Source organism: Oreochromis niloticus, linkage group LG5 (genome assembly GCF_001858045.2).
Source record: "Oreochromis niloticus isolate F11D_XX linkage group LG5, O_niloticus_UMD_NMBU, whole genome shotgun sequence".
Taxonomy (NCBI): Eukaryota; Metazoa; Chordata; class Actinopteri; order Cichliformes; family Cichlidae; genus Oreochromis; species Oreochromis niloticus.
Genome location: NC_031970.2, coordinates 21,956,189 through 21,972,096, shown reverse-complemented (window position 1 = coordinate 21,972,096; position 15,908 = coordinate 21,956,189). Strand labels below are relative to the sequence as shown.

At 41.5% G+C, this 15,908-nt stretch overlaps 1 protein-coding gene across 1 annotated transcript; it reads left to right on the top strand.

Annotated features, from left to right (window-relative positions):
- The first annotated feature begins 5,792 nt into the window (after nucleotides 1-5,792).
- Nucleotides 5,793-15,535, top strand: LOC100691876 (amphoterin-induced protein 1). The gene is made up of 3 exons (XM_005469567.4): nucleotides 5,793-6,038; nucleotides 6,383-12,385; nucleotides 14,101-15,535. The coding sequence occupies exon 2, from the start codon at nucleotides 6,451-6,453 to the stop codon at nucleotides 7,969-7,971; it is 1,521 nt and encodes a 506-aa protein (XP_005469624.1). The 5' UTR covers nucleotides 5,793-6,038; nucleotides 6,383-6,450; the 3' UTR covers nucleotides 7,972-12,385; nucleotides 14,101-15,535.
- Nucleotides 15,536-15,908: the final 373 nt, after the last annotated feature.

The window sequence follows — 15,908 nt, the reverse complement described above, 5'->3', positions numbered from 1 at the left end:
GGGGGAGCACAGGTAGTCACCAGTATTTTTCATAAATATTATAAGCGATATGTTGTTGGGCTTACTTTTTTGCTTTATACTTCTAGGCCACTACTTTCAGGTAGAAATATTGTATGTTTTTAAATGTGCAAGACTTTTTCAAAGCTACTTTTACACACAAGCATATAGTTTCTAAAATATATTTTTTCCAGGTTAAATTTGACAGTATACACTGACTGGCCGCTTCAGTAGTTTTGCTGGTATTTGGTTGGACTCCCCTCTCACTTTCAGAAGTGCCTTTATTCTTTATGGCACAGATTCAACAAGGTGCTGGAAACGCTCCTCAGAGATTTTGGTCCATGTTGACTTGATAGCATCACAGAGTAGCTGCAGATTTGTCGGCTGCACATCCATGATGCAAATCTCATGTTTCTCACCACAGCCCAACATTTCTATACTGGATTAGGATTTAATGACTGTGGAAGCTGTTAGAGGACAGTGAACTCATTGTCATCATCGAGAAACCAGTTTGAGATGATCTGAGCTTTGAGACATGGTGCTGGAGGCAATCATCAGAAAATGGGTACGCTGTGGTCATGAAGAGGTGGACACAGTCAACAAAAATACTCATGTAGACTGAATATTATTGAGTATTACTGAGGGGTGGATATTTAAGTTACTGTTCAGTTCATATCAGCTCAAAGTAGTGGATATTCTCCTCTAACCTCATGCATCAGTAGAGCATTTTTACCCAGAGAACTGCTGCTCACTGGATATTTTCATTTTTCTGGACCATTCCCTGTAAACCCAAAAGATGTTTGTGTGGGAAAATCCCAGCACCACATGCTTTGATTTCCTGCCCATGTAGTTGGCTCATTAGATATTTTTCTCAATGATTAGTTGAACAGGTGTGCCTAATGAAGTGGCCAGTGAGAGTGTCCTAAGTAGTCAAAATGAGCCCTTTAGTTACAAAATTAAATGCATTTTTTTCCTGTTCACACAAATCTTCATGAGCTTTCTGGAAGAGGCAGAGCAGCTGAGTTATTTGTGTAACTGGTGAGCAGAGCTGAAAAGTTATACAAGAAAGCACATGTGCTTCTTCGAGCAGGGCCTGAACATGCTGCTTGCACCAGATGGTGGCAGTATGTCCACTGTATTGTGCACTGTATTATCAGTGGTTGCCGGCTGCACACATTTTAAACAGTGAGCAGCAATATCTCCAATAATGATAGAAAGAAACATTATTAACAGTAACCATCAAGTAAAACCGCAAAAGCTTTTATGCAACTTGGCATCCACCGGAAGGCTGATCGTCATTCTTCCAAAGAAATTCAATCATTTGGTAGTTTGATGATGGAGATGAAGAGATGATGGAGGGCTGTCTAACACAATGGGACAAAATCTTAAACAGATTAAGATTAACATGATATCCATGCTCATCAAACCTTTCAGTGATCCCTGATGCTCAGGACTACTTACAGTGTATTTATGTGCAGTGATCCTTCATTTTAAAGGGGCAAGCAAACTCAAACAATCTCAGCATAACGTCCCCCATCGCATAACAGAGTTAATTCACTGAAGGGTTCAAGATTTTTTCTTTAATTTGTCTCTGCTTGTTCTTAACCTGTACTTGACACAGGTTACTCTGGTTTATTTTATTCTTTCTCTGGTTGTGAAGGACTTTAAGTGTTTGATAAATCAGCCAAATCCGTTACCATGGAGTCCTTGATAAGGAAAATAATAATCAGTGATGTGCGATTTTACAAAGATGACCACAAGTACAAATCTGTCCTAAAACATATCCCAGCTAAGACTGGGGAAGAGGCAGGACACACCCTAGACACAATAGGGCAAACAGAGAGGCAGAAGACAATGCAATGTGTGCATTCAATCCAATGGACAGTTTACCTAACGGTGAAGCATGAGAGGGCATCCAGAAATCAGAGCAACCACAGGAGAGCCACATAGGTACAAGGAAAACATGAAGACCTTGTCTAACAAGCAAGAGCTGAGCAACAGGTTCAAACCCAGATCCTTTCTCTCTTTTTTTTACTTTAAAGCACACATTTCAGAAATATTACACACCAGAGCAAAAGACAAGAGCGTCTAAGGTTGCAGGACATATCCTTTGGGCATCAGGATACAAAATGTTAGTGTCAATCCATCAAGCTAGCTTTTGAAAAACATGTCTCGTGTCTTACAAGGACATTCCCTTTATTTTCCACACTGTGGGCTGGTTTGGATATTAACTGCGACCGCTGCCCTGAAGCTGCACTTTAGTAATAATTCACAGGAGAACTGTAAACCGCATGACCCTCCACCAGGCTGTGGCCTGAATCACTCATGCTGTCTGATACTTCCTTATAGAATTGACGTCAGGCTGAAGAGCTTGAAGAGTTTGGTGGGACGCGGGGAAGTGAGTTTACATGACTCAGCAGTGCACAATAAACACTGGAATGAATGAGTATCTATAGTATAGTGAGGTATTTATGTTTATTCTGAAGAGTAGCTTTGTGGATGGATAAGGATGTCAGTTTGCAACCTTTTTGTTGCATTTAAATCTATGCCAGTATCTTAATATTTGCGACAAATAGAGCAGACCACCTCCAAGCCCATTATTTTTACCGAAGGTGTCAAACGTTAACTCTTTCGTCCATAAAGATTATATTTGTGACCCCCACATACCCTTCGTGACAGGTTTTAACATCTCAGTATATATCAGTAAAGATGTGGTTTGATGACCATTAGAGTAGGTTCTGGGTTTTTCAAGGGTAGTCTAAGTAAGCTGTGTGGGCAGTGAGAGTTTATACCCTCACTAACTTCTGATGCACACTCACACTCAGTTAAGGTTACGCCACCACTTAAAACCAGGCACAGTGGTTTATGCTTCAAATAACAGTATTTGCTGGGGATCATTTACATATAAACACACATCTGGCACTGCAGTCAGTATTTACAGCATCAGGACTGTGTATGAAAAACACCACAGAGCCCATTTCCCCTGCAGAGAAGAGTCACATCACTCACTGTGACTCACAGAGGTCTGTTGAACAGTGAAATAAACTTTGTTGGGCACTGGATACACAGGCGATGTTAACACTCTCCTAATGATGAGTATTTACACACTATTATAAAGTGGAGGCTGCTGATGCATTGCTCCTGGAGCGGACCCCCGAGTATGATGCACATCAGTTTCTCCTCTGGGAATTTTTGTGTTTATTAAAAATTATCGTGGGGGGTTCAGATTTTTTTATGTTGCGGTCTAAAAAACGCTTTCAACCAAATGCTCAAGTTTCACTTTTCACGACCCCACTGCAAATAAATCGCACGTTTCACACTTTACTACAATGCCCAGAGGCTACAGCACAACAGCAGCTGGAGACCGACCAGGAAGTAAGGAAGCACAGGGAGGGTGATGACGTGCGTAAATTACCAGAAATGCAATATCATTAGCTTTTCATGCAAGTTCATCTGCTCCCTCACATCCAGTTCATTCATTTGAGCAAATATTTTATTGGCCTCTTATCGTGAGCTTTAATGCCTTTATGGCATTGAAAAAAGCACCACTTATTTTTCCATAGTGGAATTAAAGGGAAAGGAAGCCATGGTATTTGATTTCTTTGCTTATTTGTTGCTTATTTACTCTTCATTTAATCTGTTTGCATTATGTATTTCTTTTATCCTTCATCGCTAATGAATGATTGGCCTTTTGCATACATGAACATTAGTAAGTGATTTAAGTGAGTAATAACTGCTTATTTCATTTTGTATGACCCTTGAGACACTGCACTACTTTATTTAACTGAGAAACAATAATTTCGTCATAACTGTAAGGCATGAATGGCATGAATCTTCTCTGTGTCCAGCTTTTTCTGCCACTTTTGTTTTTGTCTTTCTTTCGTTTTAAAAAAAATACTGAATGTGTGATGTCAGCAGTATCTTGGCATGTGACACTAGTGTGTAAGTGACACCTCAACATCGCTGTGACTGCCTGCTGGAATCTTGCCCTGAGCTCTTGTCACAGTTTAACACTCAAAGACTTGTAGGTCACCATCAAGTGTGGCATGTCCACCTTTTGATCCCAGCTGAAGTCACAACTTCCCGCCTGTATTCACTCCTCTTTTTTGGTTCAGCTACCTGACCGTGTTTCTGAGCATGCTCAGTGACACTGACAGGCATCAGACCTTGTATATTGTTTTTAGTTTGGTTCTCCATTTTTTTTTCTTTTTTAAATAGACACAAATTTGACTCCTGAGCTGTCTGTGCCTTTTTGTGCACATCTCCTCGGCAGGTAGTCAGTCTGTCCTCTCTGCAGCGCCATGGTGCCTCACAGCATGAATATCCTGTGTCTGAATCTCCTGGTTGCCTGGGGTCTTTGCATGTTCTTGTACCTGTGTGGTACTTTAGCTTCCTCCCACAGTCCAAAGACATGAATGTTAGGTTAACGAGTGATTCTAAGTTGGCTTTGGATGTGAAGACTGTCTTATTTCATTTTCAGTAAATTATGTTAGTCTCATAAATGGAATTATTTTTACGTTGTTAAAATGAGTTGGGTAAACTCAAACCGATTTATTTTGCATTCCTGCCTTTAAACTGAGTTCGGCTGCATATGTTTATTGGGTTGATTTAATTGAGTTCATCCATGTAAGAGAGATGGGTAGATCGTTTTTACCTTGGGTTTTACAGTGGGATTGTGCCCAGGAGATTGATAACAAGGTAGCATGTGAGTTAAATAGTTATCTTTCATGTTAGCACCTGTAGTGTTGCCCTTTTTTACCTGCTTCAGTTGTAGATTCATCTGTTATCAGTGTGTAGGCTATGCTGGCATTTTCCACACACTGGCATGCAGACCTTTTCCACAGCAGACATATTGACCTGTCATGAGGTGGAAACCACAAGTTTAATTAATAGTGTCACTGACGGCACAGTCCCCTTTAAGCTATTCCAGTCAGCTGGCACAAGTAATACAAAAACCACAGACACAAATGCTGCCTTTGTTATAAGTTACACCTGAGGTCTACCTGTGAGATCACAGCCTTGAAAATGACTGTGAATGAAGTGTGACCTCATCAAATAAGAGACCAGTTTTCAGGACTGGTTTGTCAAAGTTTTCCTTTGCATGGATGTCGCAGTAGAATAAAACTTCTCCAAGCAATCCATCTTAAGAAACTTTATGTGCCTCTTAATTTCCCTGCTTTGTTTGACTGATTGTGCTTAATGTGTCTGTGCCTGCCTGGTGTTTACTGTAAGTCGATATGCTGTGCTGTACTCTGAACTCCCCATATTGATTTCTATGTTACTGTGCCCACATCATGTCCAGAGCTGCTGCAGTTCACCCACGCAGGTACCTCGTCCTTCACCAGGATGTTAGGACAACTTTGGGGAAAGAGATTCATTATTAAAGGCATGGTAGCACTGAATGAGCCATCAAGTCAGGTTAGGTAAAAATGAAGAAAAAACTTAACTATTTATGTTTTTTGCCTGTTAACAAACAAACTAAAAACATTCCCCTAAAAATTGGTCCAAAGAAAAACTTTGAAAGACCTCCAGAAAACCTGGAGAACCACTGTTTTAAAAAAAATATATATATATATCAGAAATGTTGGCTCATTGGAAGCAGAATAAGCATCAGCTTCGGTGAAGATGATGAAATGTTGAGGCTTGTGTAGCCGAGCTGTCATCTCACTGCTTTCATGTTGGGTGCTTGTTTTGTGTCTTTTGAATCAGAGACTGGTCATAAGTGAGAGAGACAGAGAGCAGGAGAGGAAATGTGGCACACACCCACCTCTGCCGTTTACACCCCTCACATCAGATCAGCTCTCGGATACAGTTGCATTTCCTTTCCTCACCAGTGAGGCTCGCAGACAGCCTCTTCCGGTCATTTGGAGCCGGACAGTAAAGTGCGTTCGCCCGTAGCTCACCGTGTTAAGGTGGATGTCTGTGAGCTCGCGGGTCGCCGATGATAAAGATGATGAAGATGAAGACGATGCATCTGTCCTAATCATCTCCGAGACTGGACTGCTAAGGACTTCTTTCTCTTTAAAAACGGGGGGGAAAAGGTAACGCAGTATCGCATCCGCAAGCTGGGACAAATGTAAATGCTTTGATAACTGATATCAGAGAAACGACTAACACCCACACTCAGTTAACTTTTAGACTATTTTGTTTATTTTGAATAATTTGACACATTGATTAATCACCATAGTCTGTTATTTATTGTATGCTGCGACACGATATGACATTGATAACATTTTTGCCGACATTCAACTTTTTAATGATCCAGCTGCGCAAATGCACCACGCCTCTGCATTGTTTTAACGGCATGAAACTCTGCATCATTATCCTGTGATATTATGTCCTGACAGCCGATTTATTGATCACGTGGCACAATGTGTGATTACAGATCCATGATTCTCCACTGTGAAAACTAAGACAACATCCGGAATCCCTGCAGTGCGTAGTGCTGGCGCCATGGTGGGCTCCATCGGCTTTTCTCGGCCTGCTGCTGTTGCAGTGTTAAAACGAAGGAGCTGCTTTATTCTGCATTTGACTTTGCTGTTACCAGCAGTGAGAGCCAGTGGGCAGTTAACTGGAAGCCCCCTGGTTTGTCAGAAGACTTGTTTGTGTGCCAGCACCATCATCAGCTGCTCCAAGAAGAATCTAACAAATGTTCCCAACGCTCTTCCATCGTATGCAGCTGTGCTGGACCTCAGCTTCAACTCCATCACTAAGCTCCAAGCTGAGTGGACCGGCATCAGACTCGACCGACTGCAAAGCCTGCTGCTCAGTAATAACAACCTCACCTTTCTCTCCTCTGAGGCATTTGTGAATGTGAGAAAGCTTCGCTACCTGGACCTCTCCTTTAACAGCCTCCGCCTGCTGGACGAATACATTTTTGAGCCGCTGGAGAATCTGGAGGTGCTGCTGCTTTATAAAAACCACATCTCTCAGATAGATCGCTCTGCCTTCTCTGGCCTCATCGAGTTGCAGAGGCTCTATCTGAGCCACAACCAGATCTCACGCATCCCCGTAGAGCTGTTAAAGGGCCGAGGCAGGCTGAAAAGCCTTAGACTGCTGGATGTTTCTTCCAACCGAATTAAAGCTCTGCCCCTGGATGAGCTTCAGGCTCTGCCTGCCTGGATTAAAAACGGTCTGTACTTCCACAACAACCCTCTGACCTGCAGCTGTGAGCTGTATGAACTGATGGCACACTGGGAACTCAGGGAGCTCAGCCCTTCCACTGACTTCAGCAGTAACCACACATGTGTGACATCAGGCCAGCCGAAGGAAAAAATGGCCATACTAGATCTGACCAGACAGTACCTGAACTGCAGTGAGGTCAAAGGTTTTAAAAAAGAAGGCTATCTGGAGCAATCTTTGGTGTTAGACTGTGACACCAGACAGAAGAACATGGTGAAGAGATGGGTGCTGCCAGGAAACCTGACACTGTCTCAAAACGAAACCACTTTAATCCGTAACGAAAGCAGCCTTAGGATTGGGCCCCTGAAGGTAGAAGACTCAGGGGTCTACACCTGCTATGCTACAAGTGATTCATTCAATGAGACGCTGTATGTAACAGTAGTGGTGTTTAATACCACCATGAGCAAAGGACTGGAGAATCTAAAAACAGCCTACACCACCCTTGTAGCGTGTCTGATCAGTCTTGTCATGATTCTCGTCTACCTCTTTTTCACACCGTGTCGCTGCGCTTGTTGTCCAGGTCAGAACATGGAGAAAAATGACGCCAAAGACAGCCTCCACTCTTCAACTGTCACGCTCTCCCAGGCACACGAGGAGACATGGCAAGAGAGGGTGGGAGGTGGAGGTTTCCTCTACAGACACGCGGCCTTCCTGGAACCTAAAGAACAGCTGGAGCAGAATGGGAGGCTGAATCCAATAAGTGAGGAAGATGAGGAGTGGCAGGGGGCCAACAGGGGCAGAACGAGGTCTGATGTCAGCTCGGTGTGCTCCAATTCTCCTATGGTCATATGAAATAAGAGCGATCGCCGCTGCTTCTTCGTATGCTCAGAATGTGAGCAAAATATCAAAAGTGAGCATCTTCCAAACAAAGCTTTAGTTGACTCGAGGTGGTGGCGCCGTTCCAGTTACATAAGATTCAAATTGATTTTAATCTCGTGATTAAATCAGTTTTAGGCCTTTCCATTTGTGATGAGTCTTAACTATTCAAATGAATCCTCTGTGAAGGCACAGAAAGCTATATTTCTGGTAGAGGACTCCACAATTTTTTTTTTTTTAAATGCAACAAGTGTTCCCTAAAAATGAGAATATATGAACTTTAAATATTGTTTGCATTCTTAAAAATGCTTACCATGTAGACATTAACCACCAAGCAGCACTCAGTAGACTACTGAAAGGCATTACTGAGAGAAGGTAACTTCAGAGTAGCCAGTAGCCTGCGTGTTAAAGATATGGCTTTTCTTGCAATTGGGATGAAGGTGCTGCAAAGGTGAGAAGTTCTGAATTTGTTGAATCACGTAGAAAGGGAGGCTAATGTTTATGCAAAGCTTCCAGAACTTACTCTGTTACTATTTTTATGCAATATTTATGCTATATGTAACATTCCTGTTTGGTTAAACTTCACAGAAAACAGTGCATTTAATAATTACTCTTATGCAACTTTTTCAGTTAAATTTCTTTTTAGATGCAAGTGCGATTTAATGTTTAAACAGCAATATGTGTTTTTTGCAGTGATTTTGGCCTTAAGATGAAGTGCTTTTAAAAGCGGCTCTGATTAAATATCGTATACAGGTATACTTTTATTATCATTTAAAAAGAATTCTAATTTCTGCTGAATTTAGTTGAATTTCTGTCTCATAAAATATTATTTATATTGCACCAGTTCACAACAACAGCTGTCTGAAGGCACTAAGTTTTTAAGAATTCTTTCAAATGAACCAGACGGGCTACACATATCTTCCTGAGAACCGGGGAAAAATGAATCTTCCCTCTGAACTTTTTTTGTGATTTCCGCCCTCTTTGTAGCTAAAAGAGGCCCCCCAAACACATAAGATATCAATGGACAGACCAGGATGTCCTCTATTTAGTATACCAGGACTTAATAGGGTAGCTCACATAAGTCAAAAGATATCAACCTAAAGCCAAGTCCATTAGAGAGGACATAAATGAATAGGCTGGTTCTCAGGATATAAACACTCATAAGATATTTTATCAGTATAAACACAATTATTGACTTTTATTTGGCAAATTTATTCTCATCCAGTATACATACAATTTCAGGAAACAGTGCTGTTGTTGAGCGTCAGTAATCCGCAGTAAATATTGATGAAATCTTGATGTCATTGTCTGATTGATTAGTAAATAGCATGCCAATAGCATGAATACAGTCTCATTTAAAAAGACACTATTCCACTGACAAAGCTTCGGTTATAGTTACTGTTATCTATAGATTATGCAGAAAAAACAAAACCTGGTTCCTGGTTCATAAAATAATCATTGCAGGAAGCTAAAGTTAAACATACATTCCAGAACACAAAAACAAAATCACCTCAGCTGAATTTAGCTACAAATCAACAAATGCCACCATTTTATTACCGTCTATATGAGCAAGTTATTAAATGTAAACATGACAGGTTGGGTTCGAATTAAATTGCCAAAGATTACGGAGTAATTAGAGTAAAAAAAATAGTATTGTTTTGTGAATTTGGACGGATGGATGGATGAGTCTTAGAAACTTATGGAAGCTGGGAACCACTGCTCTAGATGGAAAACTTGAAACTGATTAATAATATTTAACAAACATATTGAAGAAGTTTCTAGTTGAGCAAGTTTATTTGCATATTTTGTTATGACACTGTGATAAAATATCGTGTTCAGTGTCAGTTTTCAGAATGGCAACATGAACGCACGTACTCTCATACTGAAGAGTAAATAGCAGCCCGGAAGCACCGCCCAGGGGGAAACCACTGAGAGCAAGTAGCATCCACTGAATGCTTCTGGGCATTAGTGCCCAACCCTAAGCAAATCAGCCGATGCCAGCCACAAGCCAGAAATCTCATAAACACTGTCAGAAATAGCAGCTGCAGCCAACACTCGGGCCCCCGTGGCTGGCCGACAGCTGAAATATAAATGTAGATGTAGCAGTTTTTCAAACAGATGCCAAAAGTCCAACAGAATCCTCTTAAAAGGACTAGAAGCTCATATTTTACCCTGGCTGGTGCAACCACAAAAGCTGTGTTACACTGTGCAGAAAGGAGTGTGAATGAAAATCAATGAAGACCAAAAAATGACTCAAATAAATGCAACTTATAATAATAAAAAAACAATAATTATAAATTCAGGCTGTTCATTTCAGGTCACACTGTTAGCAGTAAAGCATCGTAATTGCTACACAATCACAGGATAATCGAAGTTGCGTTATAGAGGGTATGTATGTTAATGTTGAAGGTACAGTGATGTTTATGCACTTCTCATGGTGCTTTTTCAATATAACCTCGGTGTAATCATGATTACATGTGTCTGTGGGAGTTTAAGCTTGGAAACTAGTCATGACAATCTAGCATGTCTGTTAAATATTATGATGTAGCAACACAGCCTGAGGAACTTTTCAGTCTGTCAGAGGAGGTACATATCTACTATGTCATCATGTTGGACATTATAATAACCAAAGACCGAGCTACGTGTGACAAATCATTACCTACATGTTCAGTGTTTACAGTCAGTATATTGTCAGTGTGCTGAGTTCACCTACTGTATTTTAATATATGCAATCCTGAATAATGACTTATTGCATTTCATCGTTTGCTCTGTGTTATCTTGTTTATTGCTGTACTACTCATGTAGTTCATAAACAACAAAAATAAACATAATGTAAAAAGAGACGTGTGCAGTATGTCCTGTGACATATATGCAGCTGCAGCTAAGTAGCGGGTGACTGAATCCTCATTTTTGAGCCTTTAATGCTATTATTACACTGAGTATAGTTAGTAAGGACAGCTAGACAATAACATGCATGTTAACACTTTATAATATGACCTCCAACTTATTGTCCTGTAACGAAATGGAATTTCAACATATTTTATTTGAAATTACAAGGTAATTATGTTTTCCTACACATACTTAAAGGTATGAATACTAGAATAAGGGGCAACACAGCAACAAAATTATTATTTATTAATAATTTAAAACATTAAACTCAGAGGGACACGGTCAAATTCCTTCTCCAAGTCCACAAAACACATGTAGACTGGTTGAGCAATGCACTCTCAAATGTCCTCGACAGGTTAAAGAGCTGGTCCAGTCTTCCGCAACCGGGACAAAAACCGCATTGTTCCTCCTGTAGCTGAGTTTCGACTAACTGACGGACTCTCCTTTCCAGCACCCTCGCATAGACTTTCCTGGAGAGGCTGAGTAGTGTGATCCCCCTATAGTTGGAACACACCCTCCGGTCCTCCTTCTTAAAGATGGGAACCACATCCGGAGTCTGCCAACATAAAAGTACCGCCCCTGATCTCCACGCAACATCGTAGAGGCAAGACAGTCCTACAACATCCAGAGCCTTTAGGAACTCAGTGTGAACCTCATCCACTCCAGGGGCTCTGCCAACAAGGAGCTGTTTAACTGACTCAGTGATCTCATGCCCAGTGATGGACAAGTCATCCCCCTCGTCTCCAGACTCTGCTTCCTCTAGGGAAGATGTATCAGTGGGATTAAGGAGATCCCTTCCACTGCCTGACAAAATCCTCAGTTAAAATCAGCACTACATACAGTGCAGGTAGAGGACCGCTTTCCCCTCCTGAGTTGCCTGACAGTTCACCAGAATCTCTTCAAGGCAGTCCAAAAGTCTTTTTCTGTGGCCTCACTAAACCCCTCCCACGCCCGAGTTTTTGCTTCGGCCACTGCCCAAGCCGTGTTTCATTTGGCCTGTCTGTACCTATCAGCTACCTCTGAAGTCCCAAGCCCAATAGGACTCCTTTCACCACCGGTGTCCACCATCTCGTTCGAGGGTTACTACCATGACAGGCACCAACCAGCTCAGTGCAGCATGTCTGTCCAGGTCTGTCCAGCATCCTACCCAGCCACCTGATCCAACTCACCGCCAGGTGAGGCGGTGGTCAGTTGACAGCTCAGCCCCTCTCTTCACCCAAGTGTCCAGAATATACGGCTGTAGATTCAAGAAGGCCAGATACACTAAACTATTGTTCGGCTTATAAGCGCAGACAGTCAGGACCCATTCCCCGACCTGCAGGATCAGGGAACAACCCCTCTCGTCCACCGGGAAAAAATCCAACATGCAGGCAGCAGGGAAGGCAGGGATACTAAGATACCCACCCCAGCCCGCCGTCTCTCACCACAGACGACACCAGACTGAGACAGATTCCAACTCCTCTCCAGGAGACTGGTTTCAGAGCCCAAGTCGTGTGTTGAGGTGAGCCCGACTACCTCTCAACCTCACGATTAGCTCATGCTCCTTCTCCACCAGAGAGGTGGCGTTCCATGTCTCAGTCACTAGCCAAGAAATTATGCTTTACTTAAATTTACTTACAGTCTAATTATTTCTTTGTTTGCTGTAAAAACCTCACTTGTTAAATCCTTATTCTGGTCTCCCTACCTTTAGATATTTGAAGATAAATATATTTAGATTGTCATTTTAAATAAAATATATTAAAATCTATTTAATTGTTGGGAAATTATGCCCTTAGTTGTGTTCCATATTATAAAGTGTTGCTATCTTTACTACTAAGGGCCACTGAGTCTCTTATCAAAAAAGAGAGTCTTAATAAGAGACTATTCCAATTCAAAATGTAAAACTGTTCCTTTAACTTCGGCTCTGACTGATCAGACTTGGCCTGACTGTTGTGTCCTTCTAGGCAAAGATTAATTTTCACTTGCTGTCCTAGTTAGTCTGCAGGAAATCCTCTGGCTTCAGTTTCTAAATTACATTATTGACCCAACCTTGTTCACTTGAGAGTGAAATAGGAGATCACATGGACTGCTGGGGTGGAAGCTGGGAGTCGTATTTGTTGCATCTGTGCCTGAAACATGCCGGCTTCTGGCCACATTTGAAGCTGCTGGATTTTCAACCTTATTTGGATTGTTGACCACAGTATGTCCCCAAGGAGAGTGAGCTCTCTGTGCTGTATTCAGTTTCCTCTGCCTATCACAGTCCAAGACAGAGCTGCATTATATCAGCTTCTGACAGCCTAGTGTGTCCATGTTATTACTGTAAACTTGCAATTTACACACATAAAACACATCTAATTTTATGTGGAACATAATATATGACACTTGTTCATGTGACAGTCTGGCATGTGTGTGAAGAGGGTGCACTGTGACACCTCACCGGCTGCCCTGCAACTCATCTCCTGGTTAAATGATTGAAGAGGTCTGCAGGGATGTTCGTGCTCCCTGTCTCAGCAGGCGCTTTCTCATATTACCACGCTTACTCGCAATACACCCAACACTACCCAGGTGTGTGTGAGACTAGGCTTACAGATCTGAAAAATGCAGGACGAAAACACAACACTGAATCAGGATCTGCAAAGTGTTTAATTCATAAAAAGCCCAAAGGAGACAGAAGGGGGTTGACAGTGGCTGATCTGTGTGATGATGCAAGCGTTTAAATGGGAAAGAGCTACATGATATGCCAGATTATTATTAGAACAAACGCAGCTGTCTGAAGAAAATATCAGATTGCTGAACATCACACACACACAGATGGCAGTGACTGTGAGCCTGCTGACAATGAATGAATGGCGTCTTTGCTCAGTGGTTTAAAGGCTGAATTCTAAGTGAGATGACTCATCCTCTCCTCAGGCCCCTCCAAGGAGAATCACATGAATGGGGAAGCAACTGAAGCAGCAGTTGAGCGAGTCTACTGCCATCTAGTGGCCACCAATACCCTGACATGGAAGGATTCATTCTTATCTCTGCAAAAATATTCTTGGACACTTCTCAGATCATTTTTTTCATGCTTGCATGGAGTATGTAGGATTTGCCCTGATGTTGTATAAGATGTGGAAATGTTTTTTGGTGGTCTCAAAAGCAGAGGATGGAGGCTGGTGAAAGAACAGATCAGTCACTTTGTTAGTGTTGTCTTCCATTATTTGTTAATCTTATATTGGTTTTCCCGATGTTTCACAGTTTTTCACTCCATCGGGACAGAGCAGAGCCCGTCGTGCTCAACAATCATGGCCGATGCACTCTAAAGATGACTTCACAGCAGGATAAATGTTCTCCTCTTGCAGCAGCTGCCAGATTGAAGCAATTGGAGCAACTTTTCACTTCAGTTTCGCAAACATCTGGGAGCACACTCATAAACATTTTCTCCAGAATATCTCAGGCCTCATAGCTTAACCTAAAAAGGAATAACATGCTGGGAGTGATTTATAAAAGTGCAGGAGAAATTATAAACTCTGAGCTCGATGAGGTGAAGAACACAATGCAGCCCCGGTGGTGAAACTGCACCGTTCGGTTCAATAAGTATTTGATGATGACACATTTTGCCTCTGTGCACCAACACAGAGGATACTAAATACATTTTTAAGAAAAGTATAGACATAACTGTTCATTTTACAGTCGTTTACCCCATTTTTATTGGCTCATGTCAACATGTTTAATCTTCCAAAAGCTTATAGATCCAACTGTGAGTCACACTTGTTCTCAGGTGTCCTCACTTTCACTACATCCTGATTGAGTTTCTGTTGACTTTTCTTATCTACTCTCTGTAAAAGTCCCTCTGAAGTGAAGAATACTGTTGCTGCTTTTATTTGGCAAACGCAACGTTAGTTGTGCAATCATAAAGATGAAACTGACCGTCTCCTATTTGTGTCAGAATGAACGTGTTCATCCTGCACACGGGAGACTGGATGTTACTTATGAGAAAATAGCTGAACTTTCCCCCATACAAGCTACAAAGCCTCTGTTTAATATCGCTCCACTCAATGCTGCCCTCCGGAGGACTGACAGTGTAAAAGGTTCATCGTTCAAACAAATACCGAAAAAATACAGAAAATCAGAAGAGTTTAAAGAACAGCTGCCTTTATTCAAGCACAAAATCAACTGATGTTCACATTATTATGAGAAACAATAAAAAACGTGGTGTCAATATGAAAAGTGCATTTTTGTAATTTAATTAAATTGTACTCACAGAGCCAGCGTCCCACAGCGTGAAGGTTTGGGGTTTTTTAAGCTGCAGACTGCTCATTCAGTCAAAAGGTGCTTTCAGACGGCGAACCATTGAGGACGTTTTCATTCTTCTTTGCTTCTGTGTCGAGGGAATGACCTGAAACACTCAACATTTTGATTAGAAGCACCTTCAAAACATGTTCAAAACAAAAGAAGTCAGAAAAGTTTCCAAGTGTGCATTTTAGATTCAGAGCTGGAGGAGATGACATTGAGTTAGGCCAAATAATCCACTTGATTTCATACTGTTTCACTGGGTTTGCTCATTTTAATTTTATTTTGAAATGCTTGTTTCAGGTAGTTTGTATTACTTTTTTATTATTAATATGTGGAGGGTATTTATAAGACGGAAAAAAACCAAACATTTTATCAACAGCTGACTCACAGTCACTCATGTGAACGTCCCAAGTTTAATAAACATGCATAAACTGTCTGGGGCCATCTCCCCCTTTATTTTCATTTAAATGTGACTTTTTAATCGGTTCAGTTCATTCTTGTTATTGTTTCCACACCTAATTTTAGTTCACTATAACAACATCAAGCTTCAGTTGCCCTTTCTGGTACAGGGTGTTTGCAGATGAAAATAAGCCCATCCCACAACTGATTTCCAGCATTTAGACTGGAGGTTACTGCGTTCACATAAAGCATATTCCTGTTTTTTACCCTTCACCCTGCAGAAATCCAAGCGCCTGTACCTCTGATTTAGCAAGCTATCCCGTTGGCATGAACCTTTGCACCGACTAAACCTGAAGCTGTAAAACAAAATT